A 19,249-nucleotide genomic window follows, 5' to 3' on the forward strand; every position below is an offset into this window, starting at 1 on the left:
CGCAGCACAGAAAAATGGCAGGCAATGAATATGTTTACAATGTAATATTACACAGATTTCTAACTTTAATATTTAGCTATCTGGAGAGATGGCTTTACATTGTTGAAATGGAAGGCAGCTCAGTTCACAAGTGGTTTGCAAACCACAAAATGTATGGGCACTTTTTTTTTTAGTTAAAACTCACACAAACCAAAAACAGAAGCAAAAATGCAAAGAGGTTAGGGTTGCTGTGAACAGTGTCTTGTGACTGGCCAGATAGAGCTGGGAAATTTACTTGCTTACTGCCCACCAAGAATCCCCCTGACGGGAAGTCTAACATAGAATTGAACTGAAATGGCCTGAATAACCTGAGACCAACCCCCCCCCCCCACCCCCCCCCCCCCCCCCCTCACCACCACCACCACCACCACCCCCCTGCAGAAAACGACCTTAGGTCAGGAAAGAGCTTGTTGTCCCAAATAGGGAAATGACATGCATGAGTCAATATGGTACTGGCTAGATGACAGCGGCTGGCAAACATGAGTTGGATGCTGCGGCCCGGCACCCCTGGGAGTCACCTATGACAGGGGGGTGGGGTTGAGCAGAGGACAGAGGGGTGTTGTCCCACAAGCCAATCAACCGGGGGGGCCGTCGGCCACTACTTATCTGTGGGTGCGTGCCTCGGGCGAGCGCTCTAGACTGTTCTGGTGCCACTTGATAGCTACAGGTGCCCATCGCTGTCCACATCATGGTGAGTAAGGACCAACAGCCTGAAATGACTCAGCATCTTTGAAATCCACCAATCGCAGGACATTTCACCTTCATCCTCTATTTCTTTCTCGTGAGATGCCATAGTGGCTGAGAGCATGTAAAACATGTGTATAATAACTTATAAGGATTCATTAATGTATGGTAATGGGGTAGCCTATCAGACACTAATTTGTTAAAATAATATTTAGAAGAGATGACCGGTAGAAAATTGTGTGATTTTATATAATTTTCTGATTCTCTTCCATTCTTCTGTTAGACTTCCTACACAGACAAGGGAGAAAAGGTAGATCATTTGGAATTACTCTTCAAAGATATCTGTGATTACTAAGACTATCAATCCTGATAACACATTGCTGTCAACTCTATGCAACACATATTAAGGGAATATTTGTCTTTCACCATTTTAGCACGCCAAGGGCCGGTTTGTGAGGTTCCATCATGTAACCTTTTGGGTGGGCAATGCCAAACAGGTAATAATCCATACTGACCTTTCCAAAACTGTTTACAAGACGTTATATGTGTAGACTATCAAAATGTTTGACTTTTCATTTCATTTATTTGGAGCCACTTCCCATCTTTAATATAAATGTTGCCATTTGATGCATTGCTCCAGTGTTAGCCTTAAGCTAATTACACCTGCTGTCATTAAATAAGTAAATTGTAAATAACACACATGAGTTGAACTCCCTGACCTTGCATTTCAAAAAACAACCAATGACTCATCATTGACTTATCATCAGAGTTAGAAGTGACATGATTTAGTGCCTTTTTAGAATACATGTGTGTATTGTTCGGACTAAATAGGTTCAAATATGTCGAAAGTGGAATTGCGAAATTGTACGGTTGGGTCATTCATCTGATGCAAGACTGTTTGTGATGTTGGCAGACACCCAATGCACATGCATTTGAGGAAAACTGGACATGAAAATATATTACTGAGTCATGTTTCACTCAGAAAGATGTGACAATAAAAAACCTTAGATTAAAGTGCACTGTGTATCCCCCTGCTTTGTGGAGAGGAATGATTGACGACAGAGTGGTCAATTCAGCAGCATCAATCTCACTTCATGCTCCCTCCTCAGGCTGCTGCATTCTACTGTGATAAGATGGGCTTCGAGCCAATGGCTTACAAGGGACTGGAGACCGGCAGCAGAGAAGTGGTGTCTCATGTCATCAAGCAGGATAAGGTGTGTTCTCCTTCAGCTCCACTGCCTTGTCAGTCATATCACTCAGACACCCAGCATGTTGTTTACTCAAGGCTCATTTAAATCAGAAGTTAAATTGATTCATTTTTGGTCTTTTTTTTTTGCCACTCTGCAGATAGTATTTGTCTTCGAGTCCTCTCTAAATCCTGGGAACGAGGGTTTGTTTGTGTGCTTTTAAATCTCTCTTTGATTTAACCCTTTCAGTACATTTAGTAACCAATCAGAAAATGACGTGTTATAAATCTGTTCTCCTCAGAAATGGGTGAGCACCTGATGAAGCATGGTGACGGGGTCAAAGACATCGCCTTTCAGGTGGAGGACTGTGACTTCTTAGTCAAGGTGTGTGATGTATCTAGTCTGGCTATCACCATGATACTAAGCTCAATCTTTTCAGATTCAACATTAGTATGGGGAGGCTGTGCTTTGTTTCTACTGCACAAGAGGCGTCATCAATGGGCATCGTTCAATTGACTCCGTACGCTTGGATAGTCCTTCAACCAATCAGACCAACGATCCGGTGCGTCATTTGGATAAGCTAGTTTCGGATTGGAGCCAACGGTTCTGGCAGGGAACAGAGGAGGTAGACGTGCAGATTTCCAGCCTGAGCTGCCAGGCGAAATCCAAATTTGCCAGAAGTTCAGGCAGGGTTTACCCATCTGGTTTCACAATTATACGTTTGTACAAGTAGAAATTTAAATCAAAAGAAGTTTTCGAAGATTTCGAAGAAATTCATACACATAATTTAAGTGTAGTGTTAGTCAGATATGATTGCATTACACAATAAATAACTTACAACAGTTACCAATTATATTTCCAAAGTAACCTTCCCAACACTGAATGCATGTGGGATTCAACTCATTCTTTCTGTTGTGACTGTGCGGGATCTCTTTGAATTGCCATGAATTTAATTCCATGTCCAATTCCAATTCAACTTCCAGTGGGCAGAGCCAAGTGAATTCATGAATTGAATTGAGGCCAAATCTAAAAGAATTTTGCACAAGCCTGTTTGGTACTTTTATTGCAGAACTGACTTCAGAATAAAATAAGTTTTCAAATTGTTCCGATACAAATTTACATGCGCATGCTATGTTGCACACAGACTGTAAGTTAACCTGTCCTGAGGTTGCAACAGTACAGTAATCTGTCTCTTAAATATTTACAGACAGCTCAGGAGAGAGGTGCTGTCATTGTAAAGGCACCTTGGGTGGAGCAGGACACTCAAGGAAAAGTCAAATACGCTGTCATTCAAACGGTAAGGCCCTGTTGTGCAAGCATGCCACGCCAAACCACCACACCTGCTTCATAAAGCCTGTTTTGATAATTACCTGAACTAATACTGATCATATGTCTGCCTCCTCCCTCTTCCAGTATGGGGACACAACACACACACTCATAGAATACATGACACCCTACAAAGGTCTCTTCCTTCCGGGCTACAAAGAGCCCCTCTTCCGTGATCCTCTGCTCCCAAAATTGTGAGTGAAATACTAACCGCACTTGATACCACGTTTTATCACCCTCACAAAGAATGGATTTATTGATCATTTTCCTGAAAGGAATGATTGGTTTATGATTACAGGACGAACCTGTAAGAATTATATAGGCTCTGTGCACTATAGCTTACATGAAGTCGGCAAACCAAACCTGTTTGTTGACATGGCTATACCAAAAGGTAAGAACCATAATGTACGCAATGTGCACGTAATGTCCATGGGCAGCTCTAAGGAGCACTGCTGTATGCCACTCTGCTCGGCTTTAGGTCATTAAAAAAGTGATTTTAGCTTCCTCCGTTTAGCTTCCTCTAAAAATGCCAGCCTATGTTCTGTGGCTGCGCAAAATAAGGAGGGAGGGGTTTTCAGCGAACACATGTTTTCAGGTGCTTGTTGACAGCAATATCAACAAACAGTAAACTGGTTTGCTGACTTTAAGTAAACTAGTGCGCAGAGCCCATAGCCTCTCACACAAAGGGATACACTGACTTCATCTGATGCCCCCTCATCCTTATATCTATAGGCCACCAGGCGGGCTAAGTTTCATTGATCACATTGTGGGGAACCAACCAGATGACGATATGGTACCAGTATCTGACTGGTGGGTATCTCTCTCTCTCTCTCTCTCTCTCTCTCTCTCCCTCTCCCTCTTACTCAATCATTCACTCATTCATGTAGGCTAACACTCTATTTGTCTATCTATCTATCTATCTATCTGTCTGTCTGTCTGTCTGTCTGTCTGTCTATCTATTCTGACATTACTATCTATACTGACATCAGCTGTATTCCTACAGTTGGGTTTCTTTAACTCTGGCACTTTTTGTCCACGTCTCCATCCAGGTATCAGAAGTGCTTAATGTTTCACCGGTTCTGGTCCATAGACGACAAGCAGATCCACACGCAGTACAGTTCCCTCAGATCCATCGTGGTCACCAACTATGAGGAGACCATCAAGATGCCCATCAACGAACCGGCCCCTGGGAAGAAGAAGTCACAAATTCAGGTGCAGTGCTCAAGTTTTCACCCCAGGCCTTGTCCCAGGATTCAGCTGGATGGTAGTCCAACACAAAACAAACAAAACAAAACAAAAAAAAACCCATAAGAGCTTTCCTAAAATTAAAATAATTGAATCACAAACAAACTAGTTTGTGTAACCTATGTTACTGTGGGTCCTCTTTATACAGTTGTACACCACTGATGACTGCCAACTGTCATGACTGCCATAAAATACATTCCATTTACTACTAGAAAGCAGATTCAATTGACATTGTCTTAGCTACTGTATTTGAGCATTTGCCTTTCGGTTTATTATTTGAAATTAGTGTGGGTCCCTTTGTTGTGTTATGAAGACATGTGGTTAGTGTTTTGTTTTAAAAAAAAAAAGATTCATCGCACTTGTTCCAATAGGAGTATGTGGACTACAATGGTGGGCCTGGAGTGCAACACATTGCCCTGAACACACCCAACATCATACAAGCGGTGAGTCTGTCTATCTCAGCTTGCCTCTTGCCTGCTGACAAGAATCAGTTGAAGTGAATCTGTTATGACAGAACAGTGATTGACGGGTAGCCATCTTGCCCATCTCCTAATTAAAGCTGAGGTCTGCCTTATGTGTTTTGTGCGGAGACAGATCGTGAACCTGAGGGCTCGGGGAATGGAGTTCCTCGCCGCACCTGACACTTACTACGACAGCCTTCGGCAGAACCTCAAGACGGCCAAGATCAAAGTGAAGGAGGACCTCAACACGCTGCAGGTGAGCCTTGGGAAAGCACTACGGAGTGCCGTATGGAATTTCCCACCACAAGCAGAGCTCCGGATTTGGGCAAGCTTTGCTTGCTCGTAAGCACATGGTGCTGTGAAAAGCTTTTGAGGCAACTTGAACTGGTTCACCTCGAGTGTGCTTGACTGCGGGCGTTCACATTCTTATTGTCCTGTTTGCGTCCAGGAGCTGAAAATCTTAGTGGATTTTGATGACAAGGGCTACCTACTCCAGATCTTCACCAAGCCTGTGCAGGACAGACCCACTCTCTTCCTGGAGGTCATCCAGAGGAATAACCACTTTGTGAGTATTTCCCACATGCACGGGAGAACAGGTAGAAGACCTCAACTTCATTTAGTCATTTGCGTATTGTGGTGAAGATGAAGATCGTTTTACACCAATCCCGATGACGCCCCTGTTCTTATGGCTGCAAATGGATAGCACCTCAACCTACTGTATATATTAGCCGTCAACCATCATCACTCTCAGTCACTTTTAAGTTGATTCTGTCCACTGAGCTGTGTTCACATGCAGGTGTCTAAGGCAGAAAAAAAAATAATTGTCTCTCAGATAATCAATTCCTCCTCTCGGCCAACTGTAGAGAGAGCTGCGATGAAAGATCATGCATTCCAGACCCTCTGTCAGAGAGAGTGAGAGATGTGCATCATCTTGTTCACCTTTACACAGAGGAGCCCGAACTAAGCAGTGCCACTGGCGTTTCTTTTACACTGGGTGTTCACTGCCTGTCTGGGCAGGCCCCTTTTTCTAGTCAAGAGGGGCTCTTTTAGGTGTGTGTGTGTGTGTGTGTGTGTGTGAGGTAGAAGAAATGTCTGGAAGAGGAAATTTCAGAGACAGCCACAACAAAGGATCTCTTTTCAAAGATTATGAGAATTTCAACAGTTAAGGGCCTCTCAAAAAATGCAGGTTAGATGGTGAGGAATCTGTGGCTAGGACACACCTTAGACTTAGATATTTGACCAGTGTTCAGTGAGTGTGAAAATAGAATTAAGAGGATATTGGGAAACCGAAGAAAAAAAAAAACAGTATGTCAAAGTGTGAAATTCTTGTGACAATTTAGAAAAGTAGTCAACTGACATAAGTATGGCATTAGTTGTAGAACCATCATTCAGTAACGGATGGTTATTTGAACTAAATAGGTGTCAAGATTATAATCTGTGTTTACAGGGGCAGTTGAAATGTATGGCGATAATAACACACACAATCTTGTGCTTGTTCCAGGGCTTTGGGGCCGGAAATTTCAAATCCCTGTTTGAAGCCATTGAGAAAGACCAGGATGCCAGAGGCAATCTCACAGTGCTTACTCCAGAGGGAGGCTCCACGAAGTTCCACTGACACATCTAGGCACACACACACACACACACACACACACACACACACACACACACACACACAGTCCTCATAAACAGTGTTCAAATATTTCCCATGAAGTAGTGAAGGAAACTGAAAAAAATATATACTACACACAGCTTGCATCAACACTGCAATGGTTTCACATGTGGAAGGTTTGTTTAAATGTTTATTGTCTCATTATATTCTCTCTCTGGTGTAAAATTTTAAAACATCTTCCCTGCACAACATTGCCTAAATGTACAAAGCTGCCAAAGATAAGACATCACCAATTCTTCAATAAAAGCACTTTTCTCTCTTGCTTTGCTTGGTGTTGACTTTCTGAAAAAGTTATAACTAAAAAACAACAATGTTCATGTTTTGACTTGGATACTGATATAGCTGTCTGTTGAACTCTGGACGTGACGGGGGAGACAGAATGTTCAGAACAGTTCAAAGAGACAAAACAAAGTAACGTTGGCATGGCCTTTACTACTCTGGCAAAGCTTCAGACAAGTTGGCCAAATTAATGAACAACTAGTGATTTTGAATTTGATCCTCATCCCTCACAGTCTAGCATCAATGCCCTTGATGTGTACTATTCGGGCTGGTTTATAACTTATTCTTATTTGAAAGAAATGAATGACAATGTGCAAATTATTTCAAAATAATTTATTTGCATATAATTGGAATGAAGCCAAGTTGATACATCTATGATGGCACCTGTACGTTTCATAAAGATTTCATTCCAAAGATGAAGAAAACATTACATTTTCTCAGACCTGGACAAAATGGATAAATATATTAGTAAATAAATATATTAGTGACATATTACCATACTGAAATGTTCTATTATATATAAAATACAACACTTTATCTTAATTCTGTTTTTGTCTTTCTCTTTTTTTATGCAAAGTATCGAAAATATACTGGCAGCTCCCTCAATTTTCAAAAGGGACTGTGCTCTATTAGAAAAAAAGGCAGTTTCAGCTCATTCTGTTTCAAAATGAAAAAACAAAACAGAACATTAAAACAAAACAAAACATTAAAACAAACAAAAAGGACTAAAAGGTAAAAATCACCCTAAATGTTCAGTGACATTTCATGGATTTAAGTGAACTTTCATTGTATTGGTAGCTACATAGTGCTTTGTTTGCTTTTGAGCTCTTCACTTTGATTTCTTTTTTTCTTTTCTTTTTTTTCTACAAGCCAAAGTGCGGTTTGTGTTTTTGTCATTTAAAGACAGAGGTCATCAAAAAAAAAAAAAAAAAAAAAAAAACAGACTACAGAGAGATGAACTGGAAATTCACAGACATTGGGAAATGGACAGACATGTTTCTTACACTTACACAGGTCATTTGCATACATGAGGATTTGTCTACAAGGCACTGACTTTCTGACTTTTTTTTTCTTTTTCTTTTTTCTTTTTAATGGCAAGAGTCCTGGATGCTGAACATATGTCAATATCACCAAATATTCAACTCGTATGGCTGAAGGAACAAATACATCTTACATGATAGAATATAGCAATGCAGTTTCTATAAAGACTACCCTATGCTTTGCTCGCATGCAACATCTGGTTTTCTTTGGTACAGTACTAACAGTTAAAATTGATTAGCTTCAATTAATAGCTTTCCCCTCCAACACTGCCCCTTAGAGTGACTTTCAGACTGTTTGTTTAAAAAAAACAGAGATCAGCATCGGCTGACCCACGACAGGCCACTCAGTGTTCAAATCATTGGTAACTTTAACATCCAGTAATATCGGCACACTTGACACATCAATTGCAACTAGATCAAGGGGCCATTCCATTTCGGGGGCCATTACATTTCACATACATTTGAATCTATTGTGAAGCATACCATTTATTTCAAAGCACACATAATGACAAGGGCTGTGGATTAACCTCATTAGTAAGGAAATGTAAGTGCTGTATCTTCTCTCCAAAAGAAACATCTGGAGGCCAGTCTGAGATTAACATAGAGTCACTGTTCACATTCTAGCAGTCTTTGTGTGCAAGGGTATTAAAATAAAAGAAATAAAAAAAATCATTTTCAAAGAATGGGAGAAGGGAAAAGACAATGCCCAGTAGACATCTGCGCTTGCAACATTTCCAGTGTGTTTTATTGTAGTTTCTATTAAAACTTTTTCAAATGAGGGGAAAATCTCGTTTTTTTTAACTGGGATTTTACTCCTTTCAGATCCAGGTCAGAACCTGCTGCTTGAGTAAGAATACTTTACCAGACTTGTCCTTAGAGCAATTTCAAAGGCCATAGCTTTAAAAACAGGGTGTCAACTCAAGTTCCAACTCGAGGCAGACTGGCAATGGCTTTCCTCCAATTATAATGACATTTATGCAAAAACATTACAAAAAAGAAAGACATTGTGAAATGTCCTGCAAGTGAAAACAGATTGTTGAAAAACAAAAAAGGCACCTTTGGCAAGCTTGTATGCTGGTTGACTGGAGGACATTGAACTAGGACATTGTAGCTTGGGACTGTGTAGCAACAGACTTGAGTTAAGCTTGTAACCTGTAGCAGGTGTTGGTCAGTGTGTTCAACAGAGGGTGTGATCGTTAATCTTGACCCCAGCGAGCCTGTGCTCAGTATCATGTACAGTGAGCCAACAGCCAAATATATAGCCCTCTGAGATGAGAAAAATAAAAAAGAAAGAAAATGAATGACCAGAAGATGACTAGCTTTTTTTTTTTTTTTTTTTGATATTTTTCAGACCCTCCCACTTCGTTCAGTCAATTTGTTTCAACATTGAACATATAATTACAGGGCAAAAAACACAAACAAACAAAACAATGAAAAAAAAAAGAAAAGAAAAGAAAACAAAACAAAAAGTGTGCTAAAAATGGAAACAGCTGCCTTTTTTGAATTAACTAGCTCAAGACCCAGACCTTTGTGACCTCTACACTCTCGACTTTAATTACCAAGGGAGAGGGATACAAGACATAGCCTCACACTCTCTGGATAACACTCTCTCTTTCTCTTTCTCTCTCTCTCCCTCCCTCCCTCTCTTTGTGTGAAAGAAAGCTGCAGAAGTACCGTGAAAGTAGCACAGAGGCGACGGGACATTTGTGATTTCTAATCTGAGGTAGGCTGGAGACAGATACAAAAACTGAACACGGGCAGAACAAGCACCTTTGAATTACATCACAATGATATGATATCATGGCTGCTGCCGGCAACAATCACACAGGGGTGGGGGTGGGGGGGTGGGGTGGGGGGGGGGGGGTTAGAATCCTGAGGTGTCTGAGGTCACTGATTTCTGGTGCATTCCAGTATGGAGGAGCTGCTCAACTCACTGGCTGGATAACTGAAATAAAACCCTCCCCTTGTTTGAAGAAACCCTAACGTCATATGGGGGGAAAATAATCTTTTCATACACATGGTAATTGTGCTTCCTCCAACATGAGGGTTGTTTTTTTTTCTCATACTGGCTTGAAAGACATCCACACAGATTCATGTGACAGACTTGTCATTGACTGAGAGAGACACCACCTGGCCAGCTGTGTGCATTTAAAGCAATCGTCTGTCCACCATAAACAATCTTTCCTTCCTTCCAGAGATGTCCTACTCTGTTTATGGATAAGGACTGATTTGGGCAAATGGGATGGGTGGGGGGTAATGTCATTTGTTGTGCATAATAAACTGCAGCTTAGTCCCCTGGCACAGGTCATCCAGGGAGGTCACTGAGGATTTCTGGGACTTCTATTTAAAATGCAGTGTAATCAATGCTTCCTGTAATTGTCAAACAAAAAGGCACAAAGCAAAAATAGAACAAAACACTTTTTTTCCCCTTTTAAGTTTTGAGAAAGCTTTTTCTCCAGCGTCTTTTGAGTTCCCGTTCACACCACCAGCACATTTCATTCAAGAAAATGAAAAAAAAAAAAATGAAAAGCTGACAAGCTGAATGGCATGTCTGTCAGACCTCATAGAGGTCTGTGGCTCAACCAACGGATAAACTATGAAATCATTGACAAAAACTGGACCTGCGTGAGCTTTTTCACTCTCTGCGAGAGGCTGGACTGACTAAGTACCTTCTAGTGTGGGAACCGACAGATGCCGGAGGGGGAGAGAGAGGCTTTCTGAGGGAAGACGGGACGTGGAATTATTTGGAAGACGTTTTTTTTTTTGTTTTGTGAGAGAGGCGGCTGATGAGTTTTGTCCATTTCCGGCTCTTGAGTAGCAGCGTGACCCTGGCGACGCACCAGACTCTCACACACCAGACTCCTCCTCTGATCCTGTTGGGGGCCAACAGCACAGGCAGCCGGGTTAGTTCCACTCACAACACATCCCTCACAATGGCAATATCAATGAAGTGATACAGCTAGCTTTTCCGATAAGCACATTCAATTTACTGTCTAATCAAATTGTCTTCTGTTATCAAACAGACAGCGGAAAATATAATCCTTAAAGCACAACTGACAATCAAGTTCAAGCTGAGCACCAAGATATATTAATATGTTACGCTACGTTACGTTACGTTACGTTACGTTACGTTACGTTACGTTACGTTACGTTACGTTACGTTACGTTACGTTACGTTACGTTTAGAAAACATCTCCTCTCATAGCACTACTTACGACTGGTCTTGCTGATCCAAGACTTACCACCTGACTAGAACTAACACTTGACACTTTTCATTTAAAAACAGTTCTCACTGATGCACTTATTGTATTGCACTCCACCTTTTTAAAAAATATCAAAGAATTGTTGTGAGAATTGCTTTAAAAAGCCTAAACTGTTTACCATGTAGTTTTGCCTAAAAAAGCGTTAGCCAAATGTAATGTAATGTAATGTAATATACAGTAATGCAATGTAATATAATGTAATCTCCCTTGAGACAGCCGCTATCATGAAACATACATGAAAACAACAATTACATGAAAATAGGACTGAATTGAGTTGAACTAGTGACACATCTGCAGAGCTGCAGTGCTATACTGTAGGCTCACCCTGATTGTTGTGTAGTGTTTGGCAGTACAGGCAGAGCTGCGGTGCTATACTGTAGGCTCACCCTGATTGTTGTGTAGTGTTTGGCAGTACAGGCAGAGCTGCGGTCATGTGCTATACTGTAGGCTCACCCTGATTGTTGTGTAGTGTTTGGCAGTACAGGCAGACGTCGGCGGGCAGCTCTGCCCCCTGGTGGCCGTGGCGAGCCCGGCAGCGGTGTCCGTCGTGCCCCACGGGCTCCAGGAGGAGCTGGGGCTCCGAGTGCGCCTGCTGCACCCGCTTCTGCCACACCACGTGGGCGCCCGCGCAGCACGGCCACTCGCCCATGCCCGCCGAGTCCAGGATGAGGGGCACGGGCAGCAGGCCGGCCGCGGGCATGTCTGGCGGGGGGAGAGGAGGAGGCGGTGGGCAGCAGTAGGCGGCGGCGTGGGGGCTCTGGCCGTAGTGGATGTGGATGCTGCAGTCGTCCTGCAGGTCCAGGCTCTGGTGGAAGCGAACGGTGGGCAGCCCCGCCGCGGGGGAAGCGTCCAGCCCACAGCTGCCCATCGCACGCCAACGCTGCTGCTGCTGCTGCTGCTGCTGCTGGCGTCCCGGAGGGCCCTGGTGGCAGCAGGGAGGAGGAGGAGGAGGAGGGGGAGGGGAGGGCAGCGCCGACAGAGGCCGGTCCACGTCCTTGTCCTGGCCCTCCGACCCCCCGTGGCTTGACCTGTCTGAGTGGCCCACCTTGGGGCACTGGCAGGAGGGGTGCGCTAGCGAGCACAGCGGCGAGTCTTTGTCCGCGGAGGGGACGGGGGGACCACCGATACCACCGCCGCTACCGGCCGCCACCATCACCACCGCCGCCGCCGGCCCCCCGAGCTCCTCGTCGGAGCCTCGGCCGGGCCCCTGCGTCTGGCCGCGCTCGTCCTCGTAGTAGTGGTGCCGGTGGCGGTGGTAGTGCACGTGGCTAAAGACGGCGGGCGGAGCCGGCGGGAGAAGCTCGTCCCCGCAAACGCCGATACCGGCGATCCCGCCGATCCCGCTCCGGTTCATGACGGAGTCCAGGGAGCGCGGCCGCGTTCCCTCCAGGCTGTCTCGGCGGGGGCCGCGGCCCGGCCGGTACACGAAGGGGTCGTAGTCGCTGCTGAGCGAGCTGCGGAAGGTGGACCAGCTGCCGTAGACGCCCTGCAGGCTGACGTCGGTGCAGTTGAGCACCGAGTCGCTGGACGAGCCGTGGCAGGGGCCCGAGCTGGAGTCGCTGGCCGGCCCGTCCGCCAGGTAGCCGCTGCGCTCCGTGCGGTAGCTGGCGCCCGAGCAGCTGCCGTCGTCCTGCCGGCTGTGCGCCACCTGCTGGACGCCGCTTGCGCCAACAACGGCAATGCCGCCGCCGGGCACGTGTTGTGCCCGCGCCCCGGACGTGCACCGGTGCCCGTGACAGGTCCGTACGCGCTCCGTACGCGGCCCGTACAGAGACGGCGCTCCCAGGTGCCCCGCGCTCCGGCACATCCCCCCCGCTGTCCTGTGCACGCGGCCCCCTCCTCCTCCTCCTCCTCCGCCCCCCATGTGGTGGCCCTCGGGGGCCAGCTGGTAGCTGCACCCGGGGCCCAGGGGCCGGCAGCGGAGCGTGCGCGGGTGGAGCGGAGGGGAGCCCCGGTAGTGGCCCAGCGGCGGGTAGGGGCCCGAGGGGCCCGCGCGGTGGTAGGAGGGCCGCAGGGAGAAGGGGATGGCGTGCTGTGAGGGGTAGCCGTGGGGGCCGGGGTACGGGTGCGGGTGGGGGTGGGGGTGCGGGTGGGGGTGGGGGTGCGGGTGGAGGAAGGCCTGGCTGTGCTCGGGCGGAGGCTGCATGCGGCTCCTCTGGGCCAGCCGAGCGGCGGCCATCTCTGCACCTGCACACAGGAAGACCAGCGGCTCAGACCCACAACAACATTTCCCCTTGGGGACCAATAAAGCATCTATGTATCTGTGTATCTATGTACTGTATCTATCTATGTATCTATGTATGTATGTATCTATGTATGTATGTATCTATGTATCTATCTATCTATCTATCTATCTATCTATCTATCTATACACAGCCACGGGACATCTCCTCTAGTGGCTCATTCTACCGTCATTTCCCAACTATTAGCAGCGGCTTCCATAGTGATTTTGTGATAGTGAATTCAGCTATAAGGGCAGTAATAATATGGTATTAACATGGTTTTGTGTCTTTTAACTTGCATAAAACACCACCATGTCCAAGCATAGCTGCCAACGCTCACACATTAGATTGATGTGAGAGTGCGTGGAGCCAATCAAATGAATGAATCTCACTCTCACTGAGAGTGTGAGAGTTGGCAGCCATGCGGATTGATTTGTAGCTAGACTGAATGCGGAGGTTACCCATGATGTTGTGCATGCAGAGAGGACAGGTGCGGTGCTGCAGGAGCCAGGGGTCCACACACTCCTTATGGAACTCATGGGCACACGAGATGATCCGCAGATCCTGCAGCACAGGCGAGACACAGATCAAGCACACTTGTTACTGTCAATGTCAATATATTTGCATAGATCCAACATGAAAAAGTACAGTAGGTCCGCACACTTGCTCTCCGTTTATTTAATTTATTAGAGTTTAAAGTGACGCTTCAAGCCCTTTGGCTCTTCATCAGACTTGATGAATTAATTATTCCTTAATTTGGATGTGTGCACGTTCCCAAACTAAATATATTTGTATAGCACATTTAAAAAACAACAACAGTTGACCAAAGTATACACATATTGTATGGTGCAAACATTTTACACATATCTCTCAACAGAGTTACTTGTTATTATTGTAGTTGCCCATGATTTTTTTCTTTTTCTTATTCTTTACTTTTTAATTATTCTGTTGCATGTACTTCACTTTCTTTAATAATTAGCTGTCCTTTTATGCCTTTGTGTTATTGTTTTGATCCGATTTATGTAGAACACGTTAAATTGCTTCTGTGTTTGAACTGTGCTATAGAAATACACTTGCCTTGCCTTGCCGTGTGTCAATAATAAGAATACGATTAAGATATTAAAATAAGATATAGAATACCATAAGATATAAACGAATATATAGAAGAATAAGATATTAACAATGTCACACTTCATATCCCTTTTTAAAGCAGCATGATTTTACAGCATTGCTCAAGATGTACCTAAATCATCTGCACAGCACTGTACATTCTTTATGGCATTCCAGAAATTCATTCAGACTGCAGCAGAGTACATAACAGATGTACAACAAGGTGTATGCCACACAATTTTAATCTAATCTGACAGGAAACAGCCACCTATTGTGAGGCAGATGGTGAATACCTGGTGTGGAACACGGTGAAATGGATCAAAGCATACTTGAGTGGATTGTTGCTTTATATGGTCACTTAACAGAAAATTCAAATGAGCAGGGAATTCAATTATCTCATTGGTTTCAACTACAAGATGAGAGGAACTGAACTGGATGCTTCTGAGGCAAACCTTTGACCTACGCATGACTGCACAAACCGGTGGAAGCAACCAAAGAATGCAGTCATGGGGCTTACATTTAATGCATCATCTTTCAATTGACCTGTTGCTCCCTCTCCCCCTCTCTCTCCCCCTCTCTCTCCCCCTCTCTCTCCCCCTCCCTCTCCCCCTCCCTCTCCCCCTCTCTCTCCCCCTCCCTCTATTCAGAACTTAATAGCTATGGTGTGCTATGTAATCAAGTAGTTGGCTTGTGTCTGAGAGAGCATGGCTTTCTAAAAGGTTCTGAGAGAGCTGCAGAATGATGCAAGTTGCCCCCCCCCCCCCCCCCGCCTGCCTCTCTATGTCTATATCTCTCTCTTCAATTCAATTCAATTGTGCTTTATTAGCATGACAAACAGCAAGACATTTGTATTAGCAATTATTACATAAAGATACTACAACATGCACAGACACAGATCCATATCTCTCTCTCTCTCCTCACCTGTCCATCCAGAAACTCCTCCAGGCAGATGGCGCAGACAGGACTGGAGTTGGAGCTGCTGCCGGACCCCCGGGACCCTTGGTGGCGCTGTGACCCCGAGCAGCTCTGGGAGCTGTAGATGCGCGTCTCCAGTCGGCTGATGGCGCGCACCGTCTGCTGGTGCACCGAATCCTGAACCGCAAAAACAAAGAGGCGCAGACGGTGAGATCAGGCCCGAGATCCCTCTCAGCACCATTCACAATGTTTTAGCTGCAGTACTGACACTCATCAACAGCACTGACACTCTCTATACTAGGAGATGATACCAGTTCCACACAGACTGATGTCCAAGTTGCAAATGAACAAGGGAACTGCTGCGCCATACGAAGGGGAGAAGTGCCGTCTCACCCAGGTTCTGTTGGACTTGCAGCGGTAACGGAAGGCGAAGATCATGACGATGGCCAGGACTGCCAGGACCACGGTGAGCAGAATGACCACATCATAGTGGGGCTGCGGAAGAGGGGGGAGAGGAAGGAGAGGGGGAAAAAAAGGGGGGGGGGGGGTGGATACTATGAGAACAGTATGGAGACTGAGAAAGTAATGCAACTTCAAACCCTCCAGGGCAGCTCATGATAATGCACAATTTCAATAGCATTCCTTCATACATATGGGTAAACATTAAGTGTTTACAAGACCCATGTGAAGCCATACTTGGACACGGTGTCCCATAGTTGGCTAGCAGTGCAGTGCAAAGTTCCCTCAGTCTCACCCATTTCTGGACCTCCACCATGATCTCGATCTGGACCCTGGCCTCCTCGTTCTTGTTGACCAGGCCCATGAGCTCCTCGGCGTGGCTGGCGCGCACCAGAACCACAGGCCCGGGCAGAGAGTCCGAGTCCTGCAGCTGTGAGCGAAACAGAGAGGCCAATGTTACCTGAGGGTCCACTAAAGGTCCATCAGAGAGTGTCCATGTCACGTGTGGATGTCCATGTACCTTTCTGACCACACAGGCTTGGCCACTATGCTAAGGCTACTGAATGCACAGGGGAAGACTCCAAATGAACTGCAGAGTACAATAAGAACAACTACAGTATGTGTCCATGAGTGAATCTACATGTGGCGTGGGTATACTCAAGTCCTAAGGCAGACTGTGTCTATGAGAAGGGCCTGGGAAAGGACTACAGTAGGTGTGATGTAAGTGCTGCCATTGCATAGTTTCTGTTAGCATCAACTCCCAAAATGTCAAAATGATCTGTCCTCGAATGCTAACGGTATGCTACAGTATGTCTGTATGTGACTGAAGAATGCTAACAGTATGCTACAGTATGTCTGTCTGTATGTATGTGACTGAAGAATGCTAACAGTATGTTACGTCTATATGTGACGGAAGAATGCTAACAGTATGCTACAGTATGTCTGTATGTATGTGACTGAAGAAATGCTAACAGTATGTTGCAGTATGTCTGTCTGTGCAGTATGTGATTGAAGAACTCACCTCATGCTCCGCATTAGCATGGTCAGTGACATCAAAGATAACAGCCTGAGCACCTCTCTCCAGAGCCAGTCGAGCCTAGCGGGGACAGCACAGAGAGGGGGAGTCAGTTGATTTATAATACTACAGCTATTTCATTGCCCAGAAGCCTGATATGTTCCAGAGAATCTTATTAAAAGGTCTGTCAGATGCACATAAATCTTGCCAATATGTGAGTTTATGTCTATGTCCACAGGCTAAGTTAAGAAAGTGAGTAAAAACATTCAGGGGTGATGACCACTAGGTGGCACTCTTGTCCAAATGCAGTTCAGAACACACATGGAATGAGCTACACGCATTACACAATCCCACCTCTGCTCTGACAACAAGGAAACTTAAGAAATGTTTGTGTGCACTGATTGTATGCTTTCCCTCAAAAGCAGAGCAAGAAAGAGAGAGAGAGAGAAAGAGAGAGAGAGAGAGAGAGAATATGGAATGAACATGAACACTACACTTGTCATTTGTTTCAGTTTATGAACTAATAGGCTTGTATTACCATCCTCACAACTCCACCTTCAAGGCAACTAGGAAAACATCTGAATGAATGAATCTGGTGGGGGAACAGAGAGCGCACTAAACCCAGTGCTTGCCATCATTATTTCAACACGGGCTGTTCAAAGGCTGGCGTTTCCTGAGGGCACCCAACCAACATTTCAATTTAATGAAGTCAAGAATTTCAAAAGGTGCTCAACTTAGGTCAGATCACCACCAAACCATGTTAACAACAGCCTGAAGCTATGACCAACCATGGAATGAAGACACACACACACATTCACTTATCTTCTTAGTATGTATGCACAAATCCACAAGAGCACATATGCATGCACGCACGCACACACACACACACACACACACACACACACACACACACACACACACAAAGCTTGACTTCTCTTCTTAGCATGTATGCACACACATATCCACACACACATCCAGGCATGCACACACACACACACACACACACACACTCACTCACAGGTGAAAAGATCAGTTAGCAAATCCATTAATCACCGGTTAATAAGAAAACCCCTCAGAGGAACGGCACCATTGAACTCGGATCACATTTTAACACTTCAAAACACAAAAAGGGAGAGTTAATACATGACTAAAACAGACTCATTTCCCTCCACTATGCATACAAACGTTCAAAGCCTGCCTCCCGCTCCTTCCTGTGTGTGTGTATGATAGGCCAAGTGCTTTCTGAATTAGTTTCTAAGTGCATGCGAAGTGTTCATGTGAGTGAGTGTGTGCTTATGTGAGTACCGGCATGTACTTGTATGTGTGTGTGTGTGTGTGTGTGTGTGTGTGTACACATACATGCCTCCGTGTGTGCGTTCCGGCACGTATGCCTTTGTGCGAGTGAGTTTGCACACATACTCTTGAATGCACGGGGGGATTGTGATTTCTTAATACATACTGTAGGTTAATGTTGCTATGTTACGCATGCAGCACGGGCCTCAAAGGTCACATTATCTTGAGTCAGAAGGGGGTTAGAGAGAGAGAGAGAGAGAGAGAGAGAGAGAGAGAGAGAGAGAGAGAGAGAGAGAGATAGAGAGAGGGAGAGAGAGAGAAAGATAGATAGAGAGAGAGGGAGAGAGAGAAAGAAAGGGAGAAAGAGACAGCTTACATCATCCTGCAGCTTGCTGCTCTCTCAAGAGCTTTGTAGAAAGCCATACTATATCTCAGGCACAAGCCAACTAATTGATTTCACAACACACCATAGATATTAAGTTAGGACATTCTTTACAGCTCTGCATCACAGCAATACACCATAAAAGATCGTGGGACAATAGGACTGGCCAAACATGTGTGTGTGTGTGTGTGTGTGTGTGCTTGTGGAACAGGCAGAATTTCGAAATTGTGGGTGGTCATGCTTTGAGAATCACAGCCATTGCTGGGCCACACTAGCCACTTGAAGGCGGCCTGGTTTCACTCTGCCACCGGGAGAATGCTTTAGCCGGCAGTAACACACACACACAGGCTCCGCTCCAGGGTGACCGCGCCATACCTATGGCTGAATCATGCAGCCATTATACGCTCACACAATACGCGCGTTGAGCTAAAGCTCCTCTGCACAAAAGCGGTGGAATGGTAATGTTGGGTGTTGGTTGGGGCAGCGACGGTGCAGCTTGGCGTGGCCCTTTCTCACGAGATCATTTCAACAGCCTTTTGCTTGCTGCGGAAAGGGAGAAACGAAAAGTGTTTCCGAAATGTCCCCTCCAGGCTACTGTAAACTCCTGCCCCAGTCACCAGTCATCAAGCAGGCAGTTGAACAGCCGCCTCAGCCAGCAGG

General features: G+C 45.4%; 3 protein-coding genes across 4 annotated transcripts in view; 1 reads left to right on the forward strand and 2 right to left on the reverse strand.

The window, feature by feature from the left end:
* The window catches only part of LOC134080032 (RIMS-binding protein 2), a 210,831-nt gene that overhangs the window by 60,955 nt on the left and 130,627 nt on the right, over positions 1-19,249 (reverse strand). The gene's annotated exons all lie outside the window — the stretch shown is intronic.
* hpda (4-hydroxyphenylpyruvate dioxygenase a) lies at positions 617-6,872 on the forward strand. The gene is made up of 14 exons (XM_062536227.1): positions 617-730; positions 1,007-1,033; positions 1,158-1,220; positions 1,833-1,937; positions 2,071-2,113; positions 2,212-2,294; positions 3,118-3,207; positions 3,324-3,430; positions 3,969-4,046; positions 4,286-4,448; positions 4,853-4,924; positions 5,076-5,198; positions 5,391-5,507; positions 6,444-6,872. Exons 1-14 carry the CDS (start codon positions 728-730, stop codon positions 6,555-6,557), a joined length of 1,188 nt encoding a protein of 395 aa, XP_062392211.1. The 5' UTR covers positions 617-727; the 3' UTR covers positions 6,558-6,872.
* LOC134080027 (E3 ubiquitin-protein ligase RNF43) overlaps positions 9,772-19,249 on the reverse strand; it is an 80,940-nt gene continuing 71,462 nt past the window's right edge. Inside the window, exons 3-9 of one of the 2 annotated variants that reach the window (XR_009939154.1) lie at positions 16,921-16,995; positions 16,195-16,329; positions 15,834-15,935; positions 15,447-15,617; positions 13,877-13,979; positions 11,518-13,380; positions 9,772-10,803 (exon numbers count right to left, since the gene is read on the reverse strand). Coding sequence is in view for 1 of the 2 variants with exons in the window: in XM_062536226.1 (XP_062392210.1) it covers positions 10,778-10,803; positions 11,647-13,380; positions 13,877-13,979; positions 15,447-15,617; positions 15,834-15,935; positions 16,195-16,329; positions 16,921-16,995 (2,346 nt within the window). In the remaining variant the exon portion in view is untranslated. The remainder of the gene's footprint in view (positions 10,804-11,517; positions 13,381-13,876; positions 13,980-15,446; positions 15,618-15,833; positions 15,936-16,194; positions 16,330-16,920; positions 16,996-19,249) is intronic. The other variant, XM_062536226.1, reaches the window with a different exon arrangement.

This window comes from Sardina pilchardus, chromosome 5 (genome assembly GCF_963854185.1).
Source record: "Sardina pilchardus chromosome 5, fSarPil1.1, whole genome shotgun sequence".
Taxonomy (NCBI): Eukaryota; Metazoa; Chordata; class Actinopteri; order Clupeiformes; family Clupeidae; genus Sardina; species Sardina pilchardus.